Source organism: Callionymus lyra, chromosome 5 (assembly GCF_982586985.1).
Source record: "Callionymus lyra chromosome 5, fCalLyr1.hap1.1, whole genome shotgun sequence".
Taxonomy (NCBI): Eukaryota; Metazoa; Chordata; class Actinopteri; order Syngnathiformes; family Callionymidae; genus Callionymus; species Callionymus lyra.
This window is the reverse complement of record NC_141822.1, coordinates 24,466,518-24,482,256: the sequence shown is the minus strand read 5'-3', so window position 1 is coordinate 24,482,256 and position 15,739 is coordinate 24,466,518. Positions and strand designations below refer to the sequence as shown.

At 38.9% G+C, this 15,739-nt stretch overlaps 1 protein-coding gene across 4 annotated transcripts in view; it reads right to left on the bottom strand.

The window, feature by feature from the left end:
- The window catches only part of LOC148079860 (voltage-gated inwardly rectifying potassium channel KCNH7-like), a 64,065-nt gene that overhangs the window by 33,270 nt on the left and 15,056 nt on the right, over positions 1 to 15,739 (bottom strand). For 3 of the 4 annotated variants that reach the window (XM_087791545.1, XM_087791546.1, XM_087791547.1), the window contains exons 3-6: positions 10,800 to 10,955; positions 3,386 to 3,865; positions 1,663 to 1,683; positions 287 to 310 (exon numbers count right to left, since the gene is read on the bottom strand). In XM_087791545.1, the coding sequence (XP_087647671.1) occupies positions 287 to 310; positions 1,663 to 1,683; positions 3,386 to 3,865; positions 10,800 to 10,955 (681 nt within the window). The remainder of the gene's footprint in view (positions 1 to 286; positions 311 to 1,662; positions 1,684 to 3,385; positions 3,866 to 10,799; positions 10,956 to 15,739) is intronic. The other variant, XM_087791548.1, reaches the window with a different exon arrangement.

Genomic DNA, 15,739 nt, shown 5'->3' with positions numbered 1-15,739 from the left:
GAATAAAGGTTTACAGTGGATAACACGCACACACACAACACACACACACTGGTCGAAAATGTGGAAAATAAAAAGAGAAATGCTGATCCAACTGTGTGGCCAGACACTGAGGGTTGTGCAGTTTTACCCAGTTTCACAAAGGTACGATGCAGTGATTGAGAGTCAAGGACAAGGAAACAGACAGCTGAGGATGAAAGATTGCATGCGCAGCTGCAGTATGTGCCACATTCAGGAAACGTCATGGCGGTCATCAAAAAAGAACTTAAAGGAAAAGCTGAAGCCATACCCCCTGCCATCCAGGAGCGAGACACTGGCAAACCAGGAGAGAGAAGAAATTGTAAAGGGAAGCATGGATTTATGGGAAGGCTGGATTGCATGGAGGCTCCACAGTACACAACATATTTGTAAGAGATTGTCACATTTCTATTTTTCTACTATTTGAAAATAAATCTAAATCAATGCAGACATGTCCTCAAACAATATTGTGTTTGTTTTATTTATTCAGCAAATATCAGAATGGACCGGTGTTGTCCCTGACTATCAAAAGTTGCAAATATTAAAAATTTAGATAGTTAAGTCTTAGTAGTTAAGGAATCATTTCCATTTCATTTACAGGTACATTTATTTTAAAACATACAAACTAAATAAACAACTCAAAAACTCTGAGGTATGTATTAGGGATTATAAAGAGAAACATTGCTTTCAACCTAAGTATAGTTTACTTTTGTGTCGTAGCTTTACTATAATTGGTTTGCAGGGGACTTATACGCATAATAGTTAAAAGGTTTTCCATGTATTAATAAATAACTAGTATACTTTTAATGAGCCAACTGTAATTAAAAATTAAATAAACGATTAGGGTTTAATGCGCTCAACTCTTTTGTTGTTGCTCTTTCAAAGTTAGAGAGGGATGACAAGATAAGACATGTAAAACAAATTCAAATAAGTTTCAGGTTTCTATTCATCCACCTCAATGCGAACAAAGTCAGATTACATCTATAAAAGCAGTTTCACAACAAAAGCATTTAAACATGATCGTATACAGAGAAGATGATTTAGTACTTGAATGGAAAGGAAGAGACAGATTTGTTCTTTGTTTAAATTCAGAGCTGCTTTATGGAGGCTACACTTTATATTTATATTTATATACCATAATATAGAGCCAAAGGCTGAAGCGAAAGGAATATAGATTTTTAGAACTTTATGAACCTTTACCTATTAAATTAATAAAGTTTAAAATTAAATATAGCTAAATCTATTAGGTATTTAGAACACAATATATCGTGAAGTCATTATCGTGTGGTGAAACACATGCAGTAAATAAATGTATCAATATTCCCATTGATTAAAAAACTTGGACAGAAGCAAATGTTACAGACAGAAGAAAGTATCATGTCCTGAAAAAAAAGCCTTTTAAATTGTATTTCCTTCAATGATTTTGCTCCATGCAGGCTCATGCAAGAGTCACCTTTACCAAGACTTCCTTTGGGAAACTGGTTAAAATGCCGTCTCTGAGATAACGTCACGCGTGTTGACGTGTGTTTGTGTCGCGTCGGTCGACCACCTAAACGAAAGCTGTGGTCACATGTTCATGCAACAGGCATGCTGCAGTGTAGCATCCAAAAGGCGCAGTAACTCAGGATCGCAACAGATGGCTGTTACCTTTGATGTTGCGGCCATTGTCTGCGTTGACAGCCGTACAACAATAGGGGGAGAGAAAGACAACGGACAGTGAGAGAAGAGCTTCTAAACATGACAAAAAAACGGTGGCAATCCTGCACGGCCGTCCCTGAACCAACAATTCATTAGTGTGAAGCGGACATATTGCTGCATCCGCCTGGTGGGAGCAATTGAACGAGAACATCCTGGATGGAGATGCTGAAGTGATTGGCCCCGGTGCAGCGGGGCACTTCTACCATCATCCAAATGAGGGCCAAAAGGCTAATGACGGAATTGGACATTGAATAACCGCGTGGTGACTCAGTGTCGTATCGCTTGCACCACTTGCATGTCAAATTTCATTTGGGACCAATGGAGGGTTTCGTAATTAATATGGCAATTTATTCAGTGTTTGGAAGTGAGCAACAGAGTCTCTCCCTGGATCCTAATGACACTGTCTGGGAATTGAAGACATTTTTTTTTTTTTGTCAGGTACTTTGTGAACACGCTCCTGAAAAAGTCTACAACTCAAAAATATTTACCCTGAACTTACATGAAAAAGCGGTTGCAGTTTTCTTTTAAAAAGCAAATTGGTATTTTATTCTTTTAAACAAATACATTTACAACTTCTATTGACAAGACATGGCCAGCCCTCGAAAAGTTAGGGAAAAAAAACAAAACCAATGGGTTACTTTCTTTGTCCTATGCCCAATCAGCACAAACTCTAAAAATCCCATTGCATCAGAGTCAAAGGTCATTAAAGGGATAGTTCACCCAAAATTATTTTTCTAATCACCCTCATGTCGACCATGAAGTGGGAGTATTTCCGGATGTATTAGAGTTGGCATGACCCGTTCTATTCTAGAGGCTAGCACTTTGCTAAATATTTTAATGTCTGTGTTGATCAGTGAAAGGGGTCTGTAGTTAGCTGGGTTGGAGGGGTCTTTATCTGGTTTTAATAGTAGTGTGATCATAGCTGTATTCATTGATGAGGGAATTGTAGTTGTTGATGTGGGAGTATTTCCAAGTAATCTGCGTCTTTTTTGGAGTATCATCAAAAAAGTTTGTACGACAGACGCAAACAAACTGACTTAATTCGTCCAAAATGACACACTTCTAAACGGGTGGAGGGGCCTGAGAGAGCGGGTAGCTGTCTGCAAAGTAGGGGCTTGAGAGAGTGGGTGGAGGGGCCTCAGATTGCAGCTGTGCAACCACACTCTTTTGGGAAAAACATTCAAATAGCTGCATACTGTTATGTCCCACTTCTATTGAAGCCCCGATGTGAGAAATTGCATCTAAAAAATTAAACAAGTCTATCTTTTAAGCTAGATTGTACCGTAGCTTCCAGTCTCTCAGGGTTACATTTGAGCAAGTGTGCAGGATTAACGCTGATATTTTGGGATCTTCTGGTAAACACAAAGTTTTTTCTTAACTTTTTTCAGGAAGTAAATACAAGAGAGACAGTATGGAGGTATTTAGATGTTTTTAAGTTTGTCTTTTTTTGGAGGACGAAGATAAGTTAGCCCCAGTAGTGACCGTCATATGGACGTACATTTCTGCCTGGAGGAAAATGAGTGACATTTTTGGTGAACTATCCCTTTCATGTCTGTAAATGAATAAACTTTCCGCTTTTCCTGTGAGTTCTCGGATATTTTGTTCTATTTTTCATGCGATAAAAAAGTCTGGGGTAATAACACAGTGATGTTTTCATAACACACAAGCTTACCTTCACTTGCATGTCGATCACGAAAGGGCATCTTGGAGTTGGACCCTAATCCTGCCATGTCGTGTATGGACGAGGCCCGGCGAATGCTGCACACACTCTCCCTGGAGGGAGTCGGGGTGAGGCCTGGGATTGACGGAGCTGTAACGAGCGTGTCTTCCCGACTCTGGGTCTGGTTCTGGACGGCATTGTGATCCGGGTACATTCTGTCCCAGGTTCCTTTGGGGGACGAGTGATCCAAAGGCCCGGACACTGGGGTGGAACAGTGGCTCGGCCCGATGAGAGCGCGGGTGTCGTTGGCGTACGAGGGGCTGCAGCTCTCCCGGGTGGTGGGGAGTTGATAGTCGTGAGTAGCCACAGAGCCATCGCTATGGCGCGGGGAGTCCACCATGACAGCATCGGGATCCTCCTGGGGCAGGGACTGCTTGCTGATGCCCAGGAGAGGCAAGGCCGGGAAGCGAAAACGAAAGAATCTTCCTTTCCCTGATAAACACAAGCATCCAAAAATGAGCAGTGCATTCATTTTGACTTTATAACTCACAAAGAAAAAGTATGAATAAGGTGCAGAATAGAACTGTTAATAAATGGTTTGATAACAGTTGTAAATGGTTTAATTATATTTAAAAATGGTTTAATTATAGTTGAAAATAGTTTAATTATAGTTGAACAGTGTTCGATTACAGTTAAATAATGTTTGATTAGAATTGAAAATAGTTAAATTATACTTGAAAATTGTTTGATTAAAGTTTGAAATTGTTGGATTACAATTGAAAATTGTTGGATTACAGTTAAAAATTGTTTGATTAAAGTTGAAAATTGTTGGATTACAATTGAAAATTGTTGGATTACAGTTAAAAATTGTTTGATTACGGTTGAAAAATTGTTAATGAATGTTTGATTACTAATAATATATATTTTAATTGCAGTTGATAAACTGTACATGTTAGATGCATACAAAGTATAACTCAAAGGATAAGATTAAAATAAGTAAAAATAAGTTATTTAAGAACAAATGATTTTGGTTCAAGCGCTTGTTTTGGCTTCAACAAAATATTTTCTGTGGCGGCTACAAGATTCTTTTTCTTAAGTGAAACTCCTGAATGTTAAAGAACAAATCTAAAGTACATAAAACTCAGCAGAAAAAGACCTCAAGCAAGTAGCGAACACATTGCTACCACATTATTTCATTATTTTACCACATTTTTGCATTAAACGGCGCAAGTTCAACCAATTACCGAAGAAAGTTCTTGTTATGTGTGGCACAGTGGTTTTTAATAAGGCCCAGAGTTCAGCACCGCCCACACACACACACACACACACACACCCTGCTGTGCGTCTTTACAGGGACGAGCGTGAGCTGCTTTGCCAGAGGAAAAACGATGCCAACGGAGCTTCTTTGAAAAGACCCGGGGAGATCAAAACAAATGCCCCTTCTGCCTCAGGCAGGCGTTCTATCTACATTTCCCCACCATTAGTCATCCAGAGGACATTCCCGGAAATGTTGTAATCATGGAGGAGACTCAGGCTTCCGGGCCACAAAGGGTGACGTTCAAAGTTTTAATGAGCGATTATTGGCAAGATGGAAGAACGCAACCATACGTTTTTGTGCCTCCAGTTCATACATCCGTGGTTAAAATGAGTATAGAAATAACTTAATAAGCAACTCTTTAAAAGACTCCTCACTTTCTAAAACGCTGACACGGCAGATACTCAATCACCATCACAACCGAATGGACCAAAGAAAAAACAGGTGAAAAACAAAACACTTAGTCAAACCTTTGGGGTTTCGACGACACTTTCACGTAAAGTGCTCGCGAGTGTGTTTAAATGCTTTCCCCCTTGACTATGTTTTATAGTCAGGGTCCCGCTGGGACCTCCCATTGAAACCTGCAAGTTCATTGATCTCACTAATGGTGTTTTGAAGATAATTCCTGCCACTCCAAGCCCCTCCAACAGTGACAAACACACAGAGATAAAAAGATATTTACTGTATGTACTTATATGAAGAGGCGGGAGTTATGGTATAGAGAGAGACAGATGGGCAGAGAAACAGACCGACAGATATATAGATTAACAGACAGAATACAGAGAGACAGATGGATGCTGTACGTGCAGGTCCTCCAAACTGCTTTGCATTAAATTAATGGTCGGACCGGACACGTGATACTGCAGGTGGTAAAATGCAAAATAAAATTTGTATAGTTTCGGGGCTCAGCGGGGAAACTTTCCGGTCTTTATACAAACGGATGAACGCGTGTTTGACATACAGGGCCAACCCACTGCAAAGACAAGTTCAACTATATGCAGGTTGTTTGTCGAACTTGATCATAAAAATGCGGCAAAGGTTGTCAGGGTTCCAGGCATTTACAAAACAGCGTTTAACATTCAACACTACAATGTTTGTTTACCTTGTTTTGTCCTTGAAGAACACACATATTTGTGACATTATTAGAGCGCCAATAGTTTTAATAAACTCTGTTGGGGTTGTTGTTGTTTGAAGTGTTTACTTAGTTTGATGATGTTTGTTTTTTTATAATTTTTTTACCTCGGAAGCATTAAACTATAAACTTGATGACTACCATGCTTCTATGGCTTCTGTGACTTGGCGTCACATTAAACCCTGATCACCAGTCATCAATGTTTCCTTTAAGGGGAAAATGACCTACTACGAATCATTTCTAACAGTTCGTTGCATCATAAAAAGACATTTACTGCGAAGGAAATATCTATACATAAATATATTTTGGTAATTTGATGCTTACTTTGCTATTATGGCTACTGATATGGAAAAGTTTTAAAAACCAGTCGATAAGCCTTGAAGCATGTCTGTTGAATCATAAATGTTCAATGATCTCAAGGTGTTGGCTATGCTATGGTATAAACTGTTAACAAAAAGTTTTTGCATAAGATTTAAAAAGCAAGTTTGCTGAAGTAAGAAAGATAAATTTGTGCAACTTGTTTTATCTATAATAGCTTTTGATTCATGTGCAGCCTCCTGGGTCAAAGTGACCCGGTGGCCAAAAACATATGTGTTTGACCCAGAGACAACACAAGGTATACCCCAAACACATTTGTTTTCAGCTACGAGGTCACCTTGACCCACAGGTCGCACAAGGGTTACGTTTCCGAACCGAAATTATTTGGGTTTAATTCACCTAATTCACAGAATAACAAGTTAGTAAGCTGTGTTTCAATTTTACATTAAATATTTTTGTGATGCTCAACACTTTGACCTATGTTCTTTGATTTTATCTTTAGACTTAGATTGTGTCATCTTGTTCTTTGTCTTTATGTTCTTCTTCTTATTTTATTTTTATTTATTACTTTGTATTGTTTATGAAAAATTGCTGGCTATTGGTAAAAAAAACAATTTCCCGAAGGAGACCTCCTGAGGGATCAATAAAGTTTTACCTTTTACCTTTACCTTTACCTTTACCTTTACTTAACTGTGTGTTATATTTAACTCACACATAACAATATATCTGCTGTTGAAATATGTGGAAAAATAATGTGTATTATGAGCATTATTGTTGGCCAAATATCATCACAGTGTGGGACCATCAAGTACAGATACAAAGAAAACAGAAAGACTTCAATCCCTAACAAATGAGACGAGACAGTATTGTATCGATATAATCGTCCTTTAATACGCATCCTATTTTTCTAGAACAAATGTGGTTTTGTGCTCTGTTGGTTTTGACAGATCTCTCTCTCGTACAACCCTCTCCAACCCTCTCGTTTGTCCACGGCAAAAACTCAGCATTGGCTCCCTAAAGCCAATGGATGCACAGCACTCCCTGTTGCTATGATACCAGATTGTAGTATTCCCAGTGAATATTAAATGAACCACTGGATCTCTGGTATTAAAAACAAATTTGGTGATGCAACTAAAGATCACGTGTTAAAAGAAAGAGAGAGAACTGATTCACATTTGTTATAAATTGAGTTATGAGTGAACTTGTTTGGTAGAAAATAACAAATCTTTTCAAAACAATATTGTTCAACGTGCTGCCAGGAAAATACACATTTAATTCAATTGCATTTTAGATCGCTCCAGAAAAGGTTGTTGTGCCCTAAGAGAGAAGGCTCTGTCGCCGTTGCAGTTAGAGGATTTTACCGAAAACATTTTTAACTTAACCCTTGTGCTATGGGTCAAGATGACGCGGAGGCCCGAAAATAAATGTGTTTGTGGTATCACTTGTGTTGTCTCTGGGTCAAGGTGAACGACCTCCACCACTGCCTATGCGTTTGGGCCCTCTGGGTCACCTTGACCCAGAGACAACACAATGGATACCACAAACACATTAGCGTTTAGGCCTCTGGGTCACCTTGACCCAGAGATAATTCAAGGGGTTATCACAATTTTCACTCCCTTCAGACCCCACTAGTAGACAACTTGTAAATCAGTGCTATGCAAATATGAACTATTTAGTCACCAGTGGAGAAACAGTACTGTAAAAAAAAAAACATCCTGAATTATTGGATGGCGACATGTGAAGGAAACTCAACTGAAACTTAAACTGCCTTGAGAAAAAAGAGCTATGAGGAAACAAAAGTTTTAGTCGGAAAAAAGTAGCTTGCTCAAAACACTTTAAAGCCTCTTCTTTGGAGCAGGACCCACCATTGTTTCTAAGATTTGGGAGCAAGATATCCAGGATAATACAAAGTTAATCCGAGGTGGAACACTCAGTTTCCGCTCAGGAACACCACAGTTAAGTTCTTTAAATGCCACCAAGCCTTTTCTTTTGTTGTAATTTATGGAGATGTGCCTCCAGCCATATCAAGGCAGAATTGGACTCTAAGATGTTTGCAGGAGGGATGGATCGTTGCTGAGTGGCAGCAGAAGATCGATACGCTGCACATAATGCATGGTGCTCATTCCCCAGACGACGTCCCGATAATACAACTCATGGATCACCACCCCCACCATCTAAGAGCAGCAGCGGCACGATACGCCCCGCTATACACTCGCTAAACAGCAACATCCTGGCGTGACTTACAAACTGCATAATGCTGACTGTTGTGTTGTTATCCAGAAGCTGCTGTTTGATGCGAATCATAAGAATAAAGTACAACGACCCTGACTGGAGAGATGAAGAGTCCGTAAAGTGATGGAAGCTCATGATTATCTCTAAACTATGTTTGTGTGAATCACCTTGAAAAAATTTGTGTCAAACTTCTTCTATACATATTTAAACAAAGAGATAATTAGAGGAAAATAAAAAGTTTCATGATTGGCAGGCTCAGTGGAATATTTTCACTGAGAGACCGTTTTTTTGAACGACTTCTATTCCATTTTCCCCTGAATGCATCGTTGCACCGCACTGATAACTTTAGAGGACGACAACAGCCTTTATGAACTTGACACGCTGCTGTGTGAGAGTTGCCGCATCATTTCCACTCCAACGATTGTTGCCTAATTACATTTTCATGGACTTTATGAAGTTGCTGAAGCTGTCACGTGCTGCTGTCACCTTCAACCAGAACATTCTAGTCGATTTAGTATTAACAATAACTAGTCTGAAAATACTCCCTAAGTTAGGTTTGCTTGATTAAGGGTCTGAAGAAAAGGGGGTTGGGGGGGACTTTAATAAAAAAGACAATTATAAGAATGAAAATGGATGATATAAAAATATATTTGAAAATGAAATAACGCAAACAACTTAGGGGTAGGGGAGGAAAGTGCAGGCGCATGATGCATGATGGTAGAATTGCTAAAAACGTGCTGAAATTATTAAAATCATTCTTTAATATTTGTTAAATATGGTCAAAATATCATTGAACTTAGAGGTGTTCAAACTTTCAGGGGAAATTTCACTTTACGCCCCCTTACAAATGGTAAACAAGCTATTATTCAGGATAATATTCCTTATGTATTAGCGTTTATTATATATGGTTTAATTTCATTTAAATTTGACAAATTTATTTTCCATGGGGTCTTTTGTCGCCCTTTGTGATGCCTTGCAATTTGCAAAAAAGAGCTAAAATTCCAGAAATCTATCTTACTTAGTATATTATTATGGTTTCAATTTCAGTAAATGTGTTTTCTTGTTAAATATGACATTTTATGGCTAGTTTGTAAGTCACCCTGCACCCCAAATAAATCTTCACCGTCATTAGTCTAAATGCTAAGATTTTTTTTTTTAACTATTTGTAAGTCTACTCTCTCACACACACGTACGCACACTTTAACTCAGGAAAAATGTCTCAATGGAATCCTATTAAAACAGGCAGGATTGTGTAGAAAATGTCATTCAAGCTTTCTTTCCTAAAGACCTAAGAGTCGACAAACATAAATGCATCATCACTTCTCAACATCAACCCCACGAGACGCGAACCTGCTACGAGACCTCTTCCAATTACAGACAAATGAAGGCGAGGCCTCGCTCTCCTCGCTGCCACACACCGTAGAGAAAGGAGGGATCAGGAGCGCCGAGGACCGCTGGGGAACGGCATTTACACTATTTCACAGACAGCTCTGGGATGCAGAGCGCTCTCAACTCCTGCAGACCACCGTGCTTAGCTGAGAAATAATGGATCCAAACCTCCGACATGACGGCGGAGCAAGTCTAAACGCTGGTGTTATTATGCCAAAAGAGCCATCTAGCAAGGGATTCCTGCAGCTGCACTTTTGCTCTGGTGCTTAGGGCGAGAAGTCAGGCTTCAATGTGCAGCTGGAGAACACTTGAAGCTACTTCTGAACATATTGAATATGCCTTAACCAGGGTTGAATACAGCAGATGGCGGAGCATGCATCATTAATATCATGCTAATGTCAGACTCTGATCACACAGCAGGGGAGACTCCACGCATTTGGGTTGGTTACACCTTCACAGCCCAGAGGTGCATTTTAACTCACTTCAACCCTTGTGTTACCTCAGGGTCAAGGTGACCCAAAAGCCCGAAAACAAATGTTTTTGTGGTCTATGGGTCAACTTGACCCTGAGATAACAAGTTTTGCAAGTATGAATTACATGTCAAAATACATCCGAAATATTTAGACACCTTCAAACTACCAGTAAAAAAAAGGTATTTCCAAAGACAAAATCAAGCAAGAGTTTTCCACTTCACCACATCGAATTTATATTTGAGATTTCTCTATTACGATTAATAAAGTTTTGAAGCTGACCAACAATTTTACTGTAGTTTAAGGAGCTATTCTTTGTCGTTTTTTTTTCTTCTATGTTTTGTTTACAAACTTTTAAAACATAAATAAATAAATTGTATGTATTTATAAACATATTCCCCAAAATTCTCCTGTTTTTGAAAAACAAAAAGTAAAAAAAAATCACATAAAAATGCCAATTAACACGTTATAATTTAGACTAGTGTAAGGCTTGTGTTGCTATGACAATCTAAGGTTGCAAGTCACATATTCCAAACAGCATGTTTTCAAATGACGCACAAATTCACTTACGTTGCTCAGCCTTGGAGGGGGAGGTGTGGTTGAGTTTCTCCAGGGAGTCACTGCTGCCTTCCTCTATGATATAATCGAAATTTAGGATGAACATCATGACCACGCCCTCCTCGTTCTTCACCGGGATGATGTGGGTGGCGCACAGGAAGTTTGAACCTGAAGGGAAAAAAAACATATTAAATACGTGTTTGTCGTCTCAAACGCTCATTAAAAAATGTGCGTTGCATCGTCAATCTTAAAGTCTTAGTTAACGTTTCATTACACAGACGTAAAGTTAGCCCGGAGACTCATTTGTGATCGAGATCAAAGCTCCACGTTTTCATTTACACACTCTGACGTACGAGCAGCTCATTATATTTGACTGAGAAGTTATTCGAGGACAGTGAGAAAACAAAACACAGCATGTATGCAAATATAATAACACTGCGTGTAATGACTGCTATTTTTACGATGCTACAAATCTGATGAGTGGATTCTTCAAAGAAATGTGTTACATCGCTACCTCTGTATAAATAGAATCCTTAACCGTTGAGCAATTATTGACTCCAGTGTAGAAATAAGCTCAGATCTTCGACAATATTACCGTGATGATATTCTAAACATGTATAGACAGGTCTTCACTGACAAATCCCTGCTTGTAATGCAAGATGAATTAAAACTGAATTATTTACCGCTCAACATATTAATCAAAGGCTCTAAACCACTGTCACGGTAATAAATGTTCTTTTAATTACTAAATATGGACAGCGGTAGAGAAGACATCTTTCACGCTGGGCTCCGTGTCCTGCTGTCACTAGAGGAGTATTTTTAGCTCCACGTTCAAGCTTCTGGCCCAGGCTGATGGATCCGTGGACAAAAAGACGCTCAGGTAGGTGCCTTTAATGATCCACTTTTGTCATCCCCATGCATTTTTTAGGTGCAAGTATTTTGTCATTTTTAGACGAGAAAGTCGTTCATCTTTCAATCATTTCCATAGCTTGTGTGACTCGGCGTCTTCGATGAGGTAAACAAACATCATTCATTAACCCACTCAGGGTTGATACATGTTAAGACACTCCCGTGTTCTGCTGGGATAAGCAGTATGCTGCCCCAAATAGTACATCAGTGTCAGCCGGGAGCCGTTGAGCCATTCATTTCAGTCAAAGCCAGCGGGGGCTGGGGGGGTGTGCATACTCTACGATGCCCGCCCTCTTGTTTCAGCCGTACCCTGCTAAGAAACGAGACCTTCTACTTCCCCTCGCAGCCGAGGCATCCATTCTGAGGCTGCCTCTGGAAAACAATATTTGCATAAAAAAATAATATTTACAAACGGCAGCTGCGAGAATGGATAGTGTCTCATTTGAATATAGTAAAAGTTTTTTTTTTCTTCCAGAGTCCGACCCTATTTCAACATGACTCCCTCTCCATGGCAACAGCAGGTATCTCTATAGTCATGGTACAATGATCCCACCTCTATGGTTTTATTCAAGCAATTATACAATCAAGTCACTCCTGTGCGGATCATGTGACTAACAGATGTAAAATGGAATTTAAAAGCAGTGTTTTTTGTCACTACAGCGCTGTAGCTATTGATGACTTGTTTATTACCAAGAAAACCATTGTCTATATCTCGAGCTCTTAGATGATACTTTTATATTTAAAAAAAAAAACTTTTATTGCATCAGGCATTTAAAGTGGAAGTAATGTGTGTATTAAAGTGTGCATTAAAAAATACATATATGGTACTATTTAGTATGTGTCTGTTTGCACAAAACTCTCTGTTAATTTAAATATTTACATTAAAAAAAAATCTGCCCACTGAAAATTGTTTTTATGGAGATTAAATCTTGTTTACCATAACCACAACCACTGTGCTGTGATTGGTGAAACAATGTTTGTCATCAAACCCATACGTTTCCACCTCCAAGGGACTCGTTGTTTAAACAAAGCTGGGGGCGTTACAGCTGGCTTGAGGAGGAGTAAAGACCAGTATTTCATTTCAGACTGAGGAAAGCAACTGTCGTGAAGCAACTGTAAGAATGGAGAAAATGAGAATATATCGAAACAAAGCTTAAAGAACTAAAAAGTAAGAAAATATTGTTACACTTAAATATCTGTTTTTTCCCATGTGCAATTTTAATATTCAACAGCACTTTTCTCTAATTAACAATGAACATGCAAATATTTTATTTATTTTGCTTGTATTTCTCTTATCTTGTGAAATACAAATAAAGATCCCTCTGTTTTAACTCAAGATTCAATTTTATTCGACAGTACATATTGGTATACATACATGGAATTTTTCGGGGTTGTGGACGACTCTGAAATTTGTAACAAAAATTTGAATAGGTATAAACAATATGTACAACATATACAAGAGAAATAATATTAATAATACTAATAGTAAGCTGATGTAAAGCATATATTGCATTTTCGGTTTGCTATGTTCACAATATTACAGTTTTACTGCAATTAAAGAAACCCAATATATTGTTGTTATCGCAATGTATCGTTGCCCCTGTATGTTGACATGTATAGTATGTATTGCCAGAACATGTTTCCCTTTAATTTGGTACATGACATGTAAACTATCTCTGTACACAACATCTGAGTTACTCTTCTCTCCAGCTTAAACCTCCACCTCTCTGACGTCTAACAAATCACTATATCACGAGCAAACATCATGGTCCATGCGTTGAAGAATCTGTTGCTCCTGATAAGAAAGTACAAACACAAAAATAGACATGTGCCTCACTTGACTGCTCGACCTTAAAGAATGTGAAGGCAGCACCTCGTCCACGTCTGCTGCGCACACACTACACACTACACACTACACACTACACACTACACACTACACACTACACACTGCACACTACACACACACTCAACACAACTAATAACCTCTTAAGTCCTCAACTAAGTTTGTTAACCCAACTTTTTAAAGCAACCGGCAATCTGTGTGTGTGTGTGTGTGTGTGTGTGTGTGTGTGTGTGTGTGTGTGTGTGTGTGTGTGTGTGTGTGTGTGTGTGTGTGTGTGTGTGTGTGTGTGTGTGTGTGTGTGTGTGTGTGTCAAGTGGAAGATGTGTGTGTACGTGTGGGCTCTAAAAATACGCCTGGAATCCATCGGCATTTATAATTCATAGGACCCCAGTATTATGTTCTAGAAAACGTAATGGCCGAGCTTGTCTAGGTGAAGCAAGAACAAGGAGAGTCGCTGCACGTCAGGTGTGCATTCAAACTCCACAAGACGACATGAAACACAAACATCGACCGTGATTAAAAACCTCAGTCGTTTACAAATGACAATCTTTATGTGTAAACAGCGGCTTATGTGTCACGTGTATTCGGTTTCAGTCTGTGTCCACTTAGATTATGTTGAGAGAGTCAAACAGGCGTGTTCATCCACAGACCCAGCTTTCATCAATGTGAGATAAGGTAAAACACGCTTCCATTCTAATGTAAATCAATATCTTAATACAATTTATTTTCCATTTCCCTTTGTTGACTCTCCCTTTAATCTTATCTCGTTCATTCTACTCACTCGCTACATCCTTGTCTGTTTCACTTTTTCCCCAGGGTTGGTTATTTCATCCACCCATCTTTCCCGGTCGCTCGGCCAGAGCGTCTCTCTCTCTCTTTCCCTCTTTCTACATTTGAACAGAGAAGGCAGATAGCTGCCTGGTTCTCGGCAGGAAGGCCACCTGATGTGTTTTAAGTGGACAGATCAAACAGATCCCTGGTGCTGCTGCCAATGCAAATTTTTGCCTTCATCCCAGGCGAATCTTGCCTCAGTGCAGGGTCGGAGACAAACACATTTATTCACACGCCCAATTCCAAAAAATAGAAAATAAAAATACTTGGATGAAATATAGACACAAACTAAACATTCTGTTATCAAACTTTATCATACTTTGGAAAATGTGACCAGGTTCCCTGCATCCATCCAGCCTGGATATTTCCTCCTGCATGCTCCTTCATTTCCACATCCATATAATGATCTTTATCGTCCAGATCGTACACAAGCATGAAGAAGTGCAGAGGATCTGAAGACCTTTTTGCTCACAAGATAGTTGAGCGCTACGATCAAAGGAAGAACATTGTATCACGTTGTTACAGATTGCAGGAGCTGATCTTTTTAGTGAGACACTCAAATGAGACAAAAAGAAAGACAGTTTTCTGTATCAAAACCCGATGTTGTTGGGTAAATGTTGGGGGAGCTCTTGATCTGCTCCGTATGCAGCCTTGTCTTTTGTTTACGTCATCTTGTTTCAACCAAAGATCATTTTGGCTGAAAACCAGAATGGCTTTATTGATTCATTTACATTTGTAGAATGAAAAGGTTGTGCCCTAAACGAATTATAATAAACTGTATACAGTATGATAAATGCAGAAATAGATGGTCACATAAACATATTGATAACAACTGAATTAAGAGAAGAATGCCAAAAACTGTAGCCAGAGAATTAGAAACTCTACAAGTAAAATTGCTAAATGTAATTGCTATGTAATGTATATGGATGTTGGTGTGTAGTCATGAATTATCATGATGTAGTAATTACCATCGACCTACAGGTGTAAAGTAAAGACAACAAGAAGTTAATAGTGAAGGGATGATTTTTTTCTGTTTGTATTCTTTTAGGTATTTGTGTTATTTCCATTAATGCTATGCTCTTTATATTTGCACTTTGTTATCTCTATGCACTTTGCTCTTTTTTATTTGCAATTTGTTCTTGTTCTTGCATTAATTAACCTTGCTGTACCTTCTATTGTCTGCTGTGAACTGGGCATCTAAGTTCCCGATCTGAGGGATTTATAAAGTCAATCTAATCTAATCTAATATAACTGACTCCCACTTTAAAGAGGAAGTATTGGTCACTTGCAGAAGATAAAGTTGATCATTTTAAAAATGATTCCAAATGCTTCGTAAACTGGACGCACCGAGTAGTCGTGGACCTTTGTT